Source organism: Heterodontus francisci, chromosome 26 (assembly GCF_036365525.1).
Source record: "Heterodontus francisci isolate sHetFra1 chromosome 26, sHetFra1.hap1, whole genome shotgun sequence".
Classification (NCBI taxonomy): domain Eukaryota; kingdom Metazoa; phylum Chordata; class Chondrichthyes; order Heterodontiformes; family Heterodontidae; genus Heterodontus; species Heterodontus francisci.
This window is the reverse complement of record NC_090396.1, coordinates 23058502-23077961: the sequence shown is the minus strand read 5'-3', so window position 1 is coordinate 23077961 and position 19460 is coordinate 23058502. Positions and strand designations below refer to the sequence as shown.

At 45.8% G+C, this 19460-nt stretch overlaps 1 protein-coding gene across 9 annotated transcripts in view; it reads right to left on the bottom strand.

Moving 5' to 3' along the window:
• The window catches only part of cacna1g (calcium channel, voltage-dependent, T type, alpha 1G subunit), a 685429-nt gene that overhangs the window by 8980 nt on the left and 656989 nt on the right, over positions 1 to 19460 (bottom strand). For all 9 annotated transcript variants that reach the window (XM_068057908.1, XM_068057913.1, XM_068057914.1 and 6 more), the window contains one exon: positions 17499 to 17668. In XM_068057908.1, the coding sequence (XP_067914009.1) occupies positions 17499 to 17668 (170 nt within the window). The remainder of the gene's footprint in view (positions 1 to 17498; positions 17669 to 19460) is intronic.

Here is a 19460-nt window from a genome sequence, read left to right as displayed (position 1 = left end):
AATCTCTGTGTACCCTCCCTCCGTAAACAGTGTATGCTCTGCGTTTGTTTGTGTTTGTGAAGGAGCAATGACACTCTAGTAGACACTCATGAGTAATGATGGCATGGCAATGATGTTCTTGCATACGTTGGTTCTCCTGAAAGGCCAATGGTGCAAAGGGATGTGACATTGGCGCTACATGCTGGCACACATCATTCACACAGAGAAAAGGACACACATGTTGGTGAGGAACATTTAGTGAAAGACGTATTTATATTGCTGTGATGCCCATGCATTCCCATTTGTGTCAGTGTGTTCTCTGTAAATGGAGAGGTTGCCCCTTCTTGGTGCAACATCTGCTCTAGCAGTCTGACTGGAAGAAGGATGCTGATCTGATTGCCCTTTGGCTGTGGATGACTTTGGCACTCAGACCCTGTGCGCACGAGGCCTAGCGGGCCCTGACTGGCTAGAGGAGTGCTCGTTCATCCCCTTCCAGCATTGGACTGTCATGCAGGCCCCCACCTGCCAAGAATGAGGCACATTAATTTCACCACATGGACATTAAATTTCAAATTGTTGCTGGGAAGAAGAGGCCTGTTACAAGGGGTTGCCAGGCCCCTGGCTGGAAAGACATTTTTGCATATTAACAGATAGTGTTGGAACAAAGGAGCTATCCCTTGCTCCCAATACACAGACGTGGTCAGACCAGTTTAATCACATGACTAACTGGCTGTTGCAAATTTTGAACTGAGAGTTTTAAATTGGAGAAAGAGTGTTTGAAGACAGAAAGCTCTGTGCTCCTGGATTGAAAAGACCTCATCTCCTCCTGTTTGCTCCCATCTCTTTTTCATGGAACTGAAACCCACTGAAGACACATGAACCCCAAGAGAGAAATGTCTCCTACAGTGAACAAGGTTTAAGAAGAATACTGGGCCCCAACAAAAATCAAGATCAACCTACAAAACCACTCTACAGTGAGCTCGAACAACCGTAACAAACTCTTCAGATATTGCCTCAAACCTTTCCACTTTATTTTTCTTCTGCTCTTTTCTGTCTCTATTTGCATGTGTCTATCAGGTATGCATGCTAGTGTGGGCGTGTTGTGTATCCGTAGGTGTCAATCAAATTAGAGTTTAAGTTTAATAAAATTTCACTTTTCTTCTTTAAACCTAAGAAAGCCTGTTTGTGCTCATTTCTTTGCCTTATAATTGGAAAGCGGTGAACAAGGATTCACCAAAGGGGAGCTCAAAACATGTTGTGTTTAAAATTAAACCCTGTTACAGTAAGACCAGGTGAAGGCTGAGAGGGACCCCTAGACACCTTTCTCACCTGGTCGTAACAGGATTCCTTGATGGCTGATGGCCCCATGGCTATTCACCTCTTCTGCCATCTCCAGCCAGACTGCCTTCTTCAGGCAGGAAGGCCACTTAATGTCAGTGGTGAAAAGGACCTCCCACCTTGCCCGCAGAGCCTGGAGGAGAGTGAGCAGGAAGGTATCGCTGAACTGTGTGGCCACCCTAGAGCACCCCTCTGCCATCCTTAGCTTTTGGTGTGGTCCTTTAAATGTGTAACTGCTCTAACATCTGGCTGCAAGGTTTGTCTTGCACATGTTTGAAAACCAATGCAGGACTAGTGAGAAAATCTGTGCTGTTGTCATGGTTTTTCAACTATTACACATCGACACATGTTCATGAAGACTTTGCTTCTGAAGCACTGATCATAATTATTGGTGTAATATTTCTAGAATCATAGAAATCATAGAATGTTTAAGGCACAGAAAGAGGCCACTTGGCCCATTGTGTCTGTGCCGGCCGAAAAATGATCCACCTATTCTAATCCCACTTTCCAGCATTTGGTCCGTAGCCCTGCAGCTCAGGGCACTTGAGGTGCATATCCAGGCTCATTTAGAATGTGTTGAGGGTCTCTGCCTCAACTACCCTTTCAGGCAGTGAGTTCCAGACCATCACCACCCTCTGGGTGAAAAGGTTTTCCTCATCTCTCCTCTAACTTTTCTACCAATCACTTTAAATCTGTGCCCCCTTGTCACTGACCTCTCTGCTAAGCTGAATAGATCCTGTACCTCCACTCTATCCAGGCTACTCAAAATTTTGCACGTTTCAGTCAGATCTCCCCTCAGTCTTCTCTATTCTAAGGAGAACAACCCCAGCCTATCCAATCTTTCCTCATAGCTGCATTTTCCCAGTCCTGGCAACATCCTCGTAAATCTCCTCTGTACCCTCTCTAGCGCAATTACATCCTTCAGGAATGAGGTGACCAGAACTGCACACAGTACTCAAGTTGTGGCCTAACCAATGAGTTATGCAGTTCCAGCATAACCTCCCTGCTCTTGTATTCCATACCTCAGCTAATAAAGAAAAGGATTCCATTTGCCTTCTTAACCACCTTAACAACCTGCCCTGCTACCTTCAGGGATCTGTGGACATTTACTCCAAGGTCCCTTACTTCCTCTATACTTCTCAGAATTCTCCCATTAACCATCTATTCCTTTGCCTTGTTTGACCTCCCCAAATGCATCACCTTACACTTCTTCAAGGTGAATTCTATTTGCCACTTTTCTGCCCATCTGACCAGATCATCAATATCTTCTTGCAGCCTACAGCTATCCTCCTCGCTATTTACCACACGGCCAATCTTTGTGTTGTCCACAAACTTCTTGATCATGTCCCCTACGTTTACGTGCAAATCATTAATACACACCACAAAAAGCAGGGGACCCAGTATTGAGCCCTGTGGAACCCCACTGTAAACAGTCCTCCAGTCTCCAAAAATCCCGTCAACAATTACTCTTTGTTTCCTGCCACTGAGTCAATTTTGTATCCACCTTGTTGTATTTCCCTGGATCCCATGGGATTTTATTTTTTTAAACAGTCTGCCATGTGGGATCTTGTCAAAAGCCTTGCTGAAATCTATGTAGACCACATCAACTGCACTACCCTCATCAATCTTCCTTGTTACTTCTTCAAAAAATTCAATTAAGTTGGTCAAGCAAGATCTTCCCTCAACAAATCCATGCTGACTATCCTTGATTAACCTGTACCTTTCTAAGTGACAGTTTATCCTGTCTCTCAGAATAGATTCCAATAATTTGCTCACTAATGAGGTTAGACTGACTGGCCTGTAATTATTTGGTCTATCCTTCGCTCCCTTTTTAAACAGTGGTACAATGTTCGCAATTCTCCAATCCTCCAGCATCACACCTGTATCCAGTGAGGATTAGTTTGCAATGCAGCTAGAATATGAACATATTTTCCTGATTTTTAACAAAGATTGTTTAATTGCTGTTACATGTATTTTCACATAACAGCAGAGAAATGAATACAGATTCCAAATGCATATTAGTCTGCGGCTTTTCGCATTCAGATGATTAGAAGCTCATGGTAGGTAATTATTCTTCAATTGTGGTTTTATTTTTGTTGTGTATTTGGCTTTTATGGTATATTTAAGTCTCACGTCCTGGAATGTGCAAAATTAAGATTATTCACCCAGATGCGGCACGCCTACAAGAAGGAATGTTACACTTGAGTGGAAGAAGAGGATCGCAACTTCACAGGACACTGGGACACAGCAGGGTAAGTATGTGGCAGCAAAGCAGCAAGTACTGGGGAAACTCAGCAGCTCAGGCAACATCTGTGGAGAGAGAAGCAGAGTTAACTTTCAGGTCTGTGAACTTGGTCAAGTTAACTCTGCTTCTCTGTCCACAGATGTTGCCTGACCTGCACAGTGGTGCAGTGGTTAGCACCGCAGCCTCACAGCTCCAGCGACCCGGGTTCAATTCTGGGTACTGCCTGTGTGGAGTTTGCAAGTTCTCCCTGTGTCTGTGTGGGTTTTCGCCGGGTGCTCCGGTTTCCTCCCACCACCAAAGACTTGCAGGTTGATAGGTAAATTGGCCATTATAAATTGCCCCTAGTATAGGTCGGTAGTAGGGGAATATAGGGACAGGTGGGGATATGGGGAATATGGGATTAGTGTAGGATTAGTATAAATGGGTGGTTGATGGTCGGCACAGACTTGGTGGGCCGACGGGACTGTTTCAGTGCTGTATCTCGAAGTAAAAATAAATAAATAAAATAAACCTGCTGGGTTTCCCCGGCACTTTCTGCTTTGCTGTCAGATTTACAGCAGCCCCACTCTTCAACAGTGAGTTAAGTATTTCTTTGACAGCTGTCAGGAAGCAGGTGCTGAGATGCTTTAAATAGGGCCCTAGCACCTGCTGCACAGCTGTCAAAAGGTCTCTCACTGCGCCGATTGTCCCGCTTCTCCCCATGTAATATGGGGGTGGAGGGGAGGGCGGCTCGGCACAGTGATGCTAATGAGCCCCTGTGCGAAATATTGCGGGGGCCACTAAATGCGGGCATGCCGCTGAGTTTAAAGGGCACCATGTGCAAAAATTCAGCCCAATGTTTCAGGTCGATGACCTTTCATCAGAACTGACCTATTTCCAGCATTTTCTGTTTCTATTTCAGATTTGCAGCAACAACAGTATTTTGCTTTTGTCATATGGTAACACTAATTCTGAACAGGTGATGTTTATACATCAGCATCTACATCAAATTTCACCATACAAACTTAAGTTAGAATTGGTGAGGAAAATGGACAGCCTATCACCTTCTTGGCTAATGCTATTGGTGACCTCAGGTTCCATTAGACCAATTAAAATGCTGAACTCGACACCCTCTTCAATGTCCTTTTTCCTTTTATCCCTTGAATTTTTTTTGGGTTCATCAAGGTGAGGGATGTCGGTGCTGCACAATGAGAGGCTTTCTAGTTTTAGCATTCGGTGTTGGCATTCAGATTTCCCAGGTCAGGCATGGCACAGTTAGATTCTGGGTTAAGTTCCCTCTTTGTTGACTTTGATTGTGTCTCAATTGCAGAAGATCACCCTCTTGTGGCACCAGTGTGACATTTCAATTCTCTAAATTAATCGACTTTGTGACTCTCTGAGCAAGGTTGCCAATTTGTGCCAAATTCTAAATAGCGCCGTGTAATAGACTTGTCCAATGCAATTCATCCAAGAGATTGTAAAAGTCAGCAAAGGAGACTTTGATCACATGATTCTCAGTTGATTCTGCTTAGAACTAATAAGACAACACAAGATGCTAATCTCCAATCCCATCTTCAAGATAATCTTTTGGTCGGGCACAAACTCACCCCATGAAATTCTGTTCTTGCCAATTTTCTCCCCTGAAGCTGCTGGCACTTGCTTGGAAATGATTCAACAGGCATCAGCCTTCATGTGTAAGCCTAGATAGCGAATGGCCTTATCCTGTTCTCAGACAACATCCACAAGAGCATTTTCTAGTAGGATTCACTAGATATAGCTGCTATAGCTGCTAGACTGGGTATGCGGCAGGTGGTGAGGGAACTAACACGAGGGAAAAACAGAGTTGACCTCGTCCTCACCAATCTGCCTGCCGCAAATGCATCTGTCCATGACCGTATTGGTAGGAGTGACCACCACACAGTCCTTGTGGAGACGAAGTCCCACCTTCACATTGAGGATACCCTCCATCGTGTTGTGTGGCACTACCACTGTGCTAAAAGGGATAGATTTTGAACAGATCTAGCAATGCAAAACTGGGCATCCATGAGGCGCTGTGGGCCATCAGCAGCAACAGAGTTGTACTCAACCACAATCTGTAACCTCATGGCCTGGCATATCCCCCACTCTACCATTACCATCAAGCCAGGAAACCAACCCTGGTTCAATGAAGAGTGCAGGAGGGCATGCCAAGGAGCAGCACCAGGCATACCTCAAAATGAGGTGTCAACCTGGTGAAGCTACAACACAGGACTATCTGCGTGCCAAACTGCGTAAGCAGCATGCGATAGACAGAACTAAGCGATCCCATAACCAACGGATCAGATCTAAGCCCAGCAGTCCTGCCACATCCAGCCATGAATAATGGTGGACAATTAAACAACTACCTGGAGGAGGTGGCTCCACAAATATCCCCATCCTCAATGATGGGAGAGCCCAGCACATCAGTGCGAAAGATAAGGCTGAAGCATTTGCAACAACTTTCAGCCAGAAGTGCTGAGTTGATGATCTATCTCTGCCTCCTCCTGCAGTCCCCAGCATCACAGATGTCAGTCTTCAGCCAATTCGATTCACTCCGTGTGATATCAAGAAACGACTGAAGGCACTGGATACTGCAAAGGCTATGGGCCCTGACAATATTCCGGCAATAGTACTGAAGATCTGTGCTCTAGAACTTGCCGCACCCCTAGCGAAGCTGTTCCAGTACAGCTAAAACACTGGCATCTACCCTCCAATGTGGAAAATTGCCCAGGTATGTCCCGTATACAAAAAGCAGGAGAAGTTCAACCCGACCAATTACCGCCCCATCAGCCTACTCTCAATCATCAGTACAGTGATGGAAGGTGTCATCAACAGTGCCATCAAGCGGTACTTGTTCAACAATAACCTGCTCAGTGATGCTCAGTTTGGGTTCCGCCAGGGCCACTCAGCTCCTGACCTCATTACAGCCTTGGTTGAAACATGGACAAAAGAGCTGAGCTCAAGAGGTGAGGTGAGGGTGACTGCCCTTGACATCAAGGCAACATTTGACCGAATATGGCATCAAGGAGTCCTAGCAAAACTGAAGTCAATGGGAATCAGGGGGAAAACTCTCCGCTGGTTGGAGTCATACCAAGCACAAAGGAAGATGGCTGTGGTTGTTGGGGGTCAATCATCTGAGCTCCAGAACATCACTGCAGGAGTTACTCAGGGTACTGTCCTAGGCCCAACCATCTTCAGCTGCTTCATCAGTGACCTTCCTTCAATCATAAGGTCAGAAGTAGTTCGCTGATGACTGCACAATGTTCAGCACCATTCGCAACTCCTCAGATACTGAAGCAGTCCGTGTAGAAATGCAGCAAGACTTAGACAATATCCAGGCTTGGGCTGATAAGTGGCAAGTAACATTCGCGCCACACTAGTGCCAGGCAATGACCATCTCCAACAAGAGAGAATCCAACCATCTTCCCTTGACATTCAATGGCATTACCATCGCTGAATCCCCCACTATCAACATCCTAGGGGCTACCATTGACCAGAAACTGAACTGGAGTAGCCATATAAATACCGTGGCTATAAGAGCAAGTCAGAAGCTAGGAATCCTGCGGCGAGTAACTCACCTCCTGACTCCCCAAAGCCTGTCCACCATCTACAAAGCACAAGTCAGGAGTGTGATGGGATCGCCTCCACTTGCCTAGATGGGTCCAGCTCCAACAACAGTTAAGAAGCTCAACATCACCCAGGACAAAGCAGCCCACTTGATTCGCACCCCATTCACAAACATTCACTCCCTCCACCACCGACGCACAGTGGCAGCAGTATGCACCATCTACAAGATGCACTGCAGCAACGCACCAAGGTTCCTTAGACAGCACCTTCCAAACCCGCGACCTTTACTAACCAGAAGGACAAGAGCAGCAGATGCATGGGTACACCAGCACCTGCAAGTTCCCATCCAAGTCACACACCATCCTGACTTTGAACTATATCGCCGTTCCTTCACTGTCGCTGGGTCAAAATCCTGGAATTCCCTTCCTAACAGCACTGTGGGTGTACCTACCCCACATGGACTGGTTCAAGAAGGCAGCTCACCACCACCTTCTCAAGGGCACTTAGGGATGGGCAATAAATGCTGGCCGAGCCAGCAATGCTCACATCCAATGAATGAATTTTAAAAAATTGATCAGAGGTGGGAATCCTGGATGATTTTTACCCTTCCCTAACCTCAGGGCACTAAAACCAAAATCAATGCCCCAACTGTTACCTGCACTGAGATCAAATAATTCAATGCAGACCAAGAACTCTTTGGGATCCCTGATTTCATCTTCTGATGAACAATGAATTGCAGCTTAGTATATGAACTAGCAAAAAAAGAGTAGAGTTGAGACAGAGAATGAAATATCTGGTGACTAATTTTAAGGTTAATAATAGGGTGAAGATTTCAGTGAGCCTGCCCCTGATGTTAACATGCTGCAACTCCAAGCCTACAGGTTTGCGCCCATTAATGTTAATGGGCAGGAAATTGCAGGCTGGCTGTATGTGAATTTTGTGACATACACTCTCAGTGCGCGCCAGGAGTTTGCGGGTGGGACGTTTTATCCTTACGTCTCTGTGTGTAGGTTGCTCAAAATCAGCATTAACTTGCAGCAACTGTTGATGGTTTTTGAAATAATTGACTCCAACTGCACTTGTATGAGAGGACAACAGCAAGAATTGCCTCAGACAGTAGTGGGGTGAATGGTGGCAGAACTAGAAAGGAAATTCAAGAAACCTGAGGGAAGGATAGCAGCTACCAATTCAGCTGTGCCAGACAGGATAGTGGCAGGGATCAGGTTTAAATGGAAAACTGCAGTGTGGGAAAAGGTCTGGATATGAATGAATGGATTGGAAGATAGTCCAACTGGAATCAGCAGTACACAGGACCCGGCATAGCAAAGGGTTAACAGAGAAAGGTAATTATAAAGAAATGTCAGAATGGAGTCACTTAATTCAATGAATGATTGTTGGAAAAGCAGGTATCTCTTATTTTTCTAAAAACGCAGCTGTTGAGAAATAAAGAATGACAGGATCATATGAGGTGAATTCTTTGTCTGATGCTGTGTTCATGGTGATCCTACAATTTGTCCAGTCGCGGGCTCAGACGGTTTTGATGGTGCTCAGACTGTTTTGGAAGAGGACCAAGGGGCACAGGTTAAGATAGCATTAGATTAAAAGAGGCGGCTTATAATATTGCCAAGAAGAGTAGTAAGCCTGAGGAAAAACCAGCAAACAATGATCAAAACATTGATAAAGAGGGAGAAAATAGAGAGTAAACTTGCCAGAAATATAAAAACAGATTGTAAGAGCTGTTATAAGTATGTAAAAATGAAAAGAGTAGCAAAAGTAAACATGGGTCCCTAAGAGGCTAAGACAGGAGAAATTATAATATGGAATATGGAAATGGCGGATACATTAAACAAATATTTTGTGTCTGTCTTCATAGTATAAGTCAGAAAAAAAATACCAGAAATAATGGGGAACCAAGGGTCTAATGAGAATGAGGAACTTAAAATAATTAATATTTGTAAAGAAAAAGTACTGGAGAAATTAATGGTACTGAAATCCAACAAATCCCCTGGACAGCCTACGTCTTAGGGTTCTAAAAATTCCCTAGATTCTGGAACAGTCCCAGTAGATTGGAAGGTAGCAAATGTAACACAGCTATCCAAAAAAGAAAGGAACCAAAGGCCAGTTAGCCTGACATCAGTCGTTGGGAAAATGCTGAAATCCATTATTAAGGAAGTGGTAACAGGACACTAAGAAAATCGTTACATGATTAGACAGAGTCAATATGGTTTTATGAAAGGGAAATCGTATTTGATAATTAAATTAGAGTAGGTAAAGGGCAACCCAATGGATGTGGTATATCTGGATTTTCAAAAGGCATTTGATAAGGTGCCACATGAAAGGTTGTTACAAAAGATAACAGCTCATGGGGTTGGGGGTAATATATTAGCATGGATAGAGAATTGGTTTATAGACAGACAACAGAGAGTATGAATAAACAGGCCATTTTCAGGTTGGCAGGCTGTTACTGGTAGGGTGCCACAAGGATCAGTGCTGGGGCCGCAGCTATTCACAACCTATATTAATGACTCAGATGAGGGACCAAGTATAAATATAGCCAAGTTTACTGATAATACAATTGTAGGTGGGAAAGTAAGCTGTGAGGAGGACACAAAAAGTCTGCAAAGGGATATTGACAGATTAAGTGAGTGGGCAAGAAGGTGGCAGATGGAGTATAAAGTGGGGGAGTGTGAGGTTATTCACTTTGTTAGGAAGAATAGAAAAACAGAATGAGCTGGATTTTCAAGCCCTGCTGAGAGTGCGAACAACAGCGAGCACGATTTGAATATTGCATTCACACAAGAACACAAGAAAAAGGAGCAGAAGTAGACCATACGGCCCATCGAGCCTGCCCCGCCATTCAATACGATCATGGCTGATCTTGGGCTTCAATTCCACTTTCCTGCCCCCTCCCCATATCCCTTGATTCCCTGTGAGACCAAAAATCTATCCCAGCCTTAAATACATTCAATGATGGAGCATCCACAACCCTCTGGGGTAGAGAATTCCTAAAATTCACAACCCTTTGAGTGAAGTAATTTCTCCTCATCTGAGTCCTGAATGATTGACACTTTATCCTGAGACTGTGTCCCTATGTTCGAGATTCCTCGACTAATGGAAATAATCTCTCAGCTTCTACCCTAACAAGCCCTTTTGAAATCGTGTATGTCTCAATTAGATTGCCTCTCATTCTTCTAAACTCCATAGAATATAGGTCAAATTTATTCAGCTTCTCATCCTAGGACAGGGACCAACTTAGTAAATCTTCGCTGCACTGCCTCCAGTGCAAGTATAACCTTTCTTAAATGTGGAGACCAAAACTGCACACAGTATTCCAGGTGCGGTCTCAGCAAAGTGCTGAACAATTTTAGTAAGACTTCCTGATTCCTGTCCTCCAATCCCCTTGCAATAAAAGCCAACATGCCATTTGCCTTCCTAATAGCCTGCTGCACCTGCATGTTAACTTTGTGCGTTCCTTGTACGAGTACACCCAAGTCTCTCTGAACATCAACACTCACCAGTTTCACACCTTTTAAAAAATATTCTGCTTTTCTATTTTTACGACCAAAGTGAACAACTTCACACTTCCCTACATTATACTCCATTTGCCATCTTGTTGCCCACTCACTTAGCCTGTCTATATCTCTTTGCAGCCTTTCTACATCCTCCTTGCATCTTACCTTTCCACCGAGCTTTGTATCATTAGCAAACTTAGATACATTACTCGCTGTCTCTTCATCCAAGTCATATATAGAGTGTAAATAGCTGAGGCCCCAGCAATGATCCTTGCAGCACCCCACTATTCACTGCCTGCCAACTTGCAAATGCCCCATTTATGCCCACTCTGTGCTTCCTGTCTGTTAACCAATCCTCTATCTACGCTAATATATTACCTCCAACACCATGAGCCCTTATCTTGCCTATTAATCTTTTATGTGGCACCTTATCGAATGCCTTTTGAAAATCCAGGTATACTACATCTACTGGTTCCCCTTTATCTACCCTACTGGTTACATCCTCAAAAAACTCTAATAAATTTGTCAACTAGGATCTCCCTTTAGTAAAACCATGCTGACATGTTCTAATCATACTATGCTTTTCCAAGTGCTATGTAAAGACTTCTTTAATAATAGTTTCCAGCATCTTCCCAACAACTGATGTTAGGGTAACTGGCCTGTAGTTCCCTGTTTTTCTCTCTACCTCCTTTCTTGAAAAGCGGTGTAACATTTGCCAACTTCCTATCTGATGGGACCATTCCTGAATCTAAGGAATTCTGGAAAATCATAGCTAGCGCTAGAAGCCTGCTACCCGACCCGAACCCGATGGGACCCGACGACATGTGTCAGGTTTGGGTCAGGTTGGGCCCATCTTCCGGGGCCGGCTTTTAGGCTCGGGTCGGGTCAGGCCAAGTCCAGTTCGAGTCGGGTCGGGTCGGGTCGGGCCAGACACACACGGTAAGTGCTCTGCTGGAATTTAAAAAAAACTTACCTGAGCTGGGAGTCTGGGATGAAACTGAGTCTGCACAGAGCGACTGGCGTCACTATGACGTCATCGCGCATGTGCTGCAGGTTTGTGGAGATTCCGACTCCGAAGGTAAGTAGAGGGATGGTCGGGTCGGACTCGGGTCGGGTCGAGTAGTGGCGGGTTCAGGTCGCGTCGGGCTCAGGGCAAAATCGAAGGGACTCAGGCTCGGGTCCACTGTAGTTCGGTCGGGTTCGGGTCGGGTTCTTTTTTTCCAACCTAAAGCAGGCCTCTAGCCAGCGCATCCACTATCTCTGTAGCTATCTCTTTTAGAACCCTAGGATGTAGGTCATCTGGTCCTGGGGACTTGTCAGATTTCAGTCCCTCAAGTTTCTCCAATACTTTTCCTCGGCTGATACCAATATCCTTAGTTTCCTCATTTTTTAACCCCAAGGTTACTGCCCATTTCTGGTGTGGAACTTGTGTCCTCTACTGTGAATGCCTCTGCTATTTCCTCATTTCCCATGATGATTTCTCCTGTGTCTGCCTCTAAGCGACCAACGTCTACTTTAGCTACTCTCTTCCTTTTTACGTACTTAGAAAAGCTCTTAGTCTGTTTTTATACTGCTAGCTAGTTTACACTCATTCTATTTTTTCCCTTTTTATCAACTTTTTGGTGGCCCTTTGCTGGTTTCTAAAACACTCCCAATCCTCAGCCTTGCTACTATTTTTTGCAACATTGTCAGCCTCTTCTTTTAGTCTAATACTCTCCTTAACTTCCTGAGTGATCCACGGATGGGTCTTTCTTGACGAGTTTTTGTTTTTGAATGGAATGCACCTTAGTTGAACCCTTTGAATTGTTTCTTTAAATGTTTTCCACTGTTCATTTACTGCCATACCTTCCAGTCTATTTACCCAATTAACCTTAGCCAGTTCTCCCCTCATACCTTCGTAATTGACTTTGTTTAAGTTGAAGATTCTTGTTCGTGATTGAAATGTGTCACTTTCAAACTTAACATGAAATTCAATGGTATTATGATCACTATTTCCCAGTGGATCTTTTAGTATGGCATTGCTTATTAACCTTGCTTCGTTACTGGGTCCCGCCGCCTCTGGGATGTGATACTATTTTTAAACAGCAGCCAACAGGGAGGGAACGGGTCAGCTACTCACGTCCAATTAATTGCCTGTTGAGCTCATTAAAGAGCTCATTAACAGGCCTGTCAGGAGCAGGGAGCTTTTTTTAAAGCATGGGAATGGGGAAAATGCCATGGTGGGAACTCTGAAGGGTTGTGAAGACATGAGCATTGGAGGGACATGAGGGCTATAGGAAGTGCTTTTTAAATTAAAGCAGAGGCAGCAAATAAAGCTTAGCTGCCTCAGATATGTCTGAATGTGGTTATAGTTGAAGCTGGAAGAGGTAACTGTTACATTGGAGAGTGCCATGAAACCGGATAGGGAAGTGAGCCCGCTGGCATCACAGTGGCAGCTAGGGTTGGCACAGGAAGGCCTGGTGAGTGTTCAAGGCAGGACTGTCGGAGGTCAGATGGGAACAGGCCACTCTGAAGTTGGACAGAGCAGCCAGGATGAGCTGTGGCAGATGCAACCTCCTGGATAGCTAGAGACCAAAGGAGCACAATGGGGGGCTGCATGGGGAGGAAGGCACTACCCAAGACATTGGGTGCACAGCCCAAAAGTCAGCTACCAGCAACTGACAGCGCCAGTGCTGTAGGAGGCTGTGTCTATCCAGGTAGATGATCTCGGTCCTGTGTGCTCTGATCTGCAATGACCTGAGGCCTCATGGTCCCTCCTACTTCAGCTGGTAAGGTCTCAGGTGCCCTGAACTTCTAAGCACCCAGGTTGTTCCAGGGATCAGCTGTGGACCTAGGTGGCATCTCGCAACTGGCATCTCATTAGTACATCAGGCAGATCACAGATACCCTTTTCAGGAGGGCAGGGACAACACCCACTTTGACACAGATGGGCCTGTACTGGCACAGAGGGCATTGAGGTTTGATGCCATCAGTGGATTCCTTCAGGTGCAGGGCATAATCGATTGTACTCATGTGGCCATCAAGGAATCCAGCAACCGGCTTGTGAGATTCATCAACAGGAAGGGCTTCCACTCCCTTAATGTCCAACTGGTCCGCTACCCCTACAAGAGCTTCCTTCATGTTTGCGCTCACTTTCCTGGCAGCTGCCATGACTCCTTCATTCCCCAAAATGCTTGGCGGGCTCCAAGGGGACAAGGGAAATCCCCTAAAGAGATGACTACTGACCCCTCTAGGGGAGCCCCAGACAGAGGCACAGAGGCGAAAAAACCAATGCCACCTGCTCAGCAGGACAACCATTGAGTAGGCTATTGGGTTTCTGAGGATGTGAATCTGGTGCCTGGACCGGTCGTGTGGCACCCTCCACTGCCCTCCTACAAGGGTGTTGGTCATTGTGGTGGTCTGCTGTGCTCTTCATAATATGGCCCTCCAGAGAGGTGTGAACTTTGAGGACAGTGAGGCCCTGAAAGACAGACTGCTCATCAGGGGAAGAGCAGGAGGCAAGAGAAGAGGAGGAAAATGGGGTGGTGGGGGTAACATTGAACTGAGAGCTGCTCCTGCTGCACGACAAGGTGGCTTCCTCCTGCCACCCTCTGGGAAGTGGACCTCCCTGCTCTCCCTCACGACTTCCAACATTAGCTAGGTGGGCATCGATGAAATGAGGGTCTGCCCTGCCCCTAGCGCCAGACCTCCAGCTCCCCTGTGACATCTTGCTTCCTTCTGGTGCTGTGGAAGGCAGGTCTCTCCCTCAGGACAACCAGCAGCCTCAGTGATGGCTGCTGTGGAAGTCTATATGAGCCCCAGACTTGATCTGACCCACTGCCATTTTCAATCCCACTGGCTTTAAGAGGACAGGAAACCTGTCTCCATACCAATTAAGGCTTTCCCATTTGAAAATTGCAATCTGAATCAGCATCCCAGAGGTGGCAGGTTTTAGACCAAAAATCAGAACAGGCTCCTGTTTCCCACTTCCACTTTGAAAATCCTGCCCAATATTTTTAAAATGGTAAGAAACTATTAAATGTTGGTGTTCAGAGGGATTTGGGTGTCCTTGTACAAGAAATACAGAAGTTAACAGCAAGCAATTAGGAAGGCCAATGTCATGTTGTCATTTATTGCAAGGGGGTTAGAGTATACGAGTAGGAACGTCTTTCTGCAATTGTCCAGAGCTTTGATGAGACCACACATGGAGCACTGTGTAAGGTTTTGATCTCTATGCCTAAGCAAGGATATACTTGCCTAAGGGAGCTGGGGCGGTTGTGGGGGGGTGGTGTGTGTGCAATGAAGATTGCACTAGATTGATTCCTGGGTGAGAGGATTCTTCTATGAGAAGAGTTTGAGGAGAGTTTTTAGAATTCTTTCACAGGATGTGGCATCGCTGGCTAGGCCAACATTTATTGCTCTTCCCTAATTGCCCTTGAGAAGCTGGTAGTGAGCTGCCTTCTTGAACTGCTGCAGTCCGTGTGGTGCAGGTACACCAACAGTGCTGTTAGCGAGGGAATTCCAGCAGTTTGATCCAGTGACAGTGAAGGAACGCCGATATAGTCCCCAAATCAGGATAATGTGTGACTTGGAGGGGAACTTGCAGGTGGTGGTGTTCCCATGCATCTGCTGCCCTTGCCCTTCTAGGTGGTAGAGGTCATGGGTTTTGAAGGTGCTGTCTAAGGAGCTTTGGTACGTTGCTGCAGAGCGTCTTGTAGATGGTACACACTGCTGCCACTGTGCGTCGGTGGTGGAGAGAGTGAATGTTTGTGGATGGGGTGCCAATTAAGAGGGCTGCTTTGTCCTGGATGGTGTCGAGCTTCTTGAGTGTTGTTGGAGCTGCACCCATCCAGGCAAGTGGAGAGCATTCCATCACACTCCTGACTTGTGCCTTGTTGATGGTGGACAGGTATTGGGGAGTCAGGAAGTGAGTTACTTGCCACAGGATTCCTAGTCGCTGACCTGCTCTTGTAGTCACTGTATTTATATGAGTACTCCAGTTCAGTTTCCGGTCAATGGTAACCCCCAGGATGTTGATAGTGGGGGATTCAGCAATGGTAATACCATTGAATGTCAAGGGGAGATGGTTAGATTCTCTCTTGTTGGAGATGGTCCAGTTGTGTGGTGCAAATGTAAGTTTGGGCCTATACTTTCTGGAGTTTTGAAGAATGAGAGGTGATCCCATTGAAACATGTAATATTCTGAGAGGGCTTGACTGGGTAGATACTGAGAGGCTGCTTCCCCTGGCTGGAGATTCTAGAACTAGGGATATAGAATCAGGATAAATGGATGGCTATTTCAGTCTGAGATGAGGAGAAGTTTCTTCACTCAGAGCATTGGAAATCTTTGGAATTCTCTACCCCGGAGATTTGTTAATGCTGAGTCATTGAGTATATTCAAAGCTGAGACCGATAGAACATATGAACGTACGAATTAGGAGCAGGAGTAGGTCATTTGACCCCTTGAGCCTGCCCCGCCATTTAACATTCCCACCTACCCCCAATAACCTTTCACCTCTTGCTTATCAAGAATCTATCTACCTCGGCCTTAAACATATTCAAATACTCTGCTTCCACTGCGTTTTGAGGAAAAGAGTTCCAACGACTCACGACCCTCAGACAAAAGATTTCTCCTCATCTCTGTCTTAAGGGCGACCCTTTATTTTTAAACAGTGACCCCTAGTTCTAGCTTCTCCCATAAGGGAAAACATCCTTTCCACATCCACCCTGTCACGACCGCCCAGGATCTTATATGTTTCAATCAAGTCACCTCTTACTCTTCTAAATTCCAGTGGATACAAGCCTAGCCTGTCCAATCTTTCCTCATAAGATAGCCCGCCCATTCCAGGTATTAGTCCAGTAAACCTTCTCTGAACTGCTTCCAACACATTTACATCCTTCCTTAAACAAGGAGACCAATACTGTACACAGTACTCCAGATGTGGTCTCACCAATGCCCTGAATAGCTGAAGCATAACCTCCCTGCTTTTGTATTCAATTCCCCTCGCGACAAACGATAACATTGTTAGCTTTCCTAATTACGTGCTGTACCTACATACTAACCTTTTGCAATTCATGCACTAGACAAACCAGATCCCTCTGCATCTCAGAGCTCCGCAATCCCTCACGATTTAGATAATAAGCTTCTTTTTTATTCTTCCTGCCAAATGGACAATTTCACATTTTCCCACATTATACTCCATTTGCCAGGTCTTTGACCACTCACTTAACCTATCTATATCCCTTTGTAGCCTCCTTATGTGGACTCTAAGGAAATCAAAGGATATGGGGATTGGGTGGGAATTGGAGTTGAGGTTGAGGATCAGCCATGATCTTATTAAATGGAGGAGCAGACTCAAGAGGCCGTATGGCCTACTCCTACCCCTGTTTGTTAAGTTCTTATGTAGGATTGGTAGATAATAGAATCCACAGGACAGGATGAGTACATAGTAGAATACACAGCACAAGATGGGTACATAATAACAGTACACAAAATGGGAAAGGTACATAATATCAGTAAAGAGAACAGAATGTGTGGATGACAGACACACAGAAAGGCCAGGCATAGATCCCAGAGTACTGCACAGACTTTCTATAGAGTGTTGTGAGATTGATTCACAGCACCAGCTGATAAATGCAAACTTGGAATCAAACATCTAATTCCCAGTGAGAGCCATTCTGTTTTAGTTTTACACATCAGAATGAAAGCACTGTCAAAAACAATACAAATAAGCATTGGTTTAAAGGCATGGCCTTATTTCTAGCATAAACAAGCAAGAAGCAAATTCTGCAGATAGAAACCACCCTTAAGGGAACCTGCAGATCAAAGTCTTGTGCTGAGACTGGTACAGGGAACTTGGGCTCGCAGACGCTGACACCTACCTGCCTACGCAGCATTTTGTGAGCACTCACAGATCTCCTGGGGGGAGGAATCTTCGGGATATTTTCAGAATCAAAACTGTTCTGATGGCTGACTGGGAGGAACAACTCAATAGGAACGTGGAGGTGGCCACTGGTACCTGTGGGCTGAGATTGAACTGATGTAGTAGAACCTGGGGAACAATATGCAGTAACCGTTATTTGCCAAGTTTCTAAGCAATGAACAATTATTTACCAAGTTTACCTATGCAAGACAAGATATTTTTCTAATGTTCCTCTCGAGTTAACAAAATAACTTGCATTTATGTAGCATCCTCTACATCCGCAGAACGTCCTAAAATGCTTCATATTATTTTTGAATTGTAAACAGTATTATTTTGTAAACAAATGTGGCATCAAATTTGAGCACAGTCAGATCCCACAACCGGCAACCTGATAAGTAACCAGTTAGCCTGTTTTTGGTGGTGCGGTTGAAGGATAAATAATGATGAGTGCACCAGGAGAAACCCCTTACTCTTCTTTGAAAAGTGCCATGGGATCTTTTATATCCACCTGCAAAAGTTTAACTCGGTTTAATGGCTCATTCAAGAAACAGCACCTACAACAGTGCAACACATCCTCAGTACTGCACTAATATGTCAGATCAGTTTACATTCTCCAGTTCTGGAATAGGCCTTGAACCTACAACGTACAGACGTTGAGGGAAAGAATTACTGACTGGAATTTAATCAAGGGATTCAGATAGGTAGAATAATGATAATTGTGAAAGCGTGCTAACGGCTGCAACATAATCTGAAGGCCCACATGGCTTATATATAGAAAATTATCATGGACTCCCAGGAGTGAGTCCAGGCTGGAAACTAATTGCAGAGTTTTGGTGCTTCGTAAAAAGTAAGAACCAGCACAGGCTGGAATCTAATCAAATATGTCAGATGGCATCATGAACAATTAGAACAGTTTATAGCTGGACTTTATAACAGCAGTCTGACCCTGAGATGAGTTGACAGTTTGCAGCCACTCCCTCGTATTCATTTTTTCCCTAATAGGTATTGGAAAGCTCTTGGAAGTAATAATATTGTGCTTTGGGTTTGCTGTTTTGCTGGTGAGATCTGCCATAGTGCACATCAGCAGAACCCATGTAAGTTGATGCAGGAATTAAAACAGAAAATGCTGGAAATATTTAGGAAGTCAAGCTGCAACTGTGGAGAGAGAAACAGAATTTTACAGTGGGTGGACAGGAGCCGGACTCCGATGCAAATGTCGGTAACGACCCTGCTTCCGCCCAGCCTGGGGATCTGTCCCGTATTTTATGGACCCCCAGGCTTTAATTGGCCCGAGACGGGACTTCCACCCACTTGAGGGAGGAGGTCCCGCCTCAGTGAGCTGCCGGCCAATCAGCGGGCCGGCAGCTCTTAGACTCAGCAGCACCACCGGGAGCGGTGGCCACTGCTGGGACTGCAGCCCAACCGACCTGATGGAGCCCAGAGAGTGTGTAAGTTTGGGTTGCCTCACCAGGGGGATTGGTTGTGCCCTGGTGAGGCTAGGGTGTTCGTTTGGGGAGAGGGGGGGCGTCTTGGATCCCGGAGGTGGGTTGGGAAGCCGGGGCAGCCCTCAATCGGGCACCCTGTGCCCGACTGCCATGTCCCCCCTACTTCTCCCCCGGGGTGCGGAAAGTCCGGCAGCTATTGCTGGGCGGCCTTTCATGTCCCTGGCACATCCACTTGCCACGGGTAAAATACCTGTGGAGGTGGGCGAGAGCCCTTACGTGGCTGTTAAGTGGCCACTTAAGGGTCTTGATTGGCCTCGGGCGGGTGGGCCGTTTCCCACCCCGCACCCCCCCACTGGAACTCCGTAAACTTGTTCGGAGGCGGAATCGGGGCGGGTAGGCCTCCCGGAGCCTGCTGCTCAATTTTACGCCGCCCCCACGCCACCATCCGACCCGCTGGGGCGGGATAAAATTCCGGC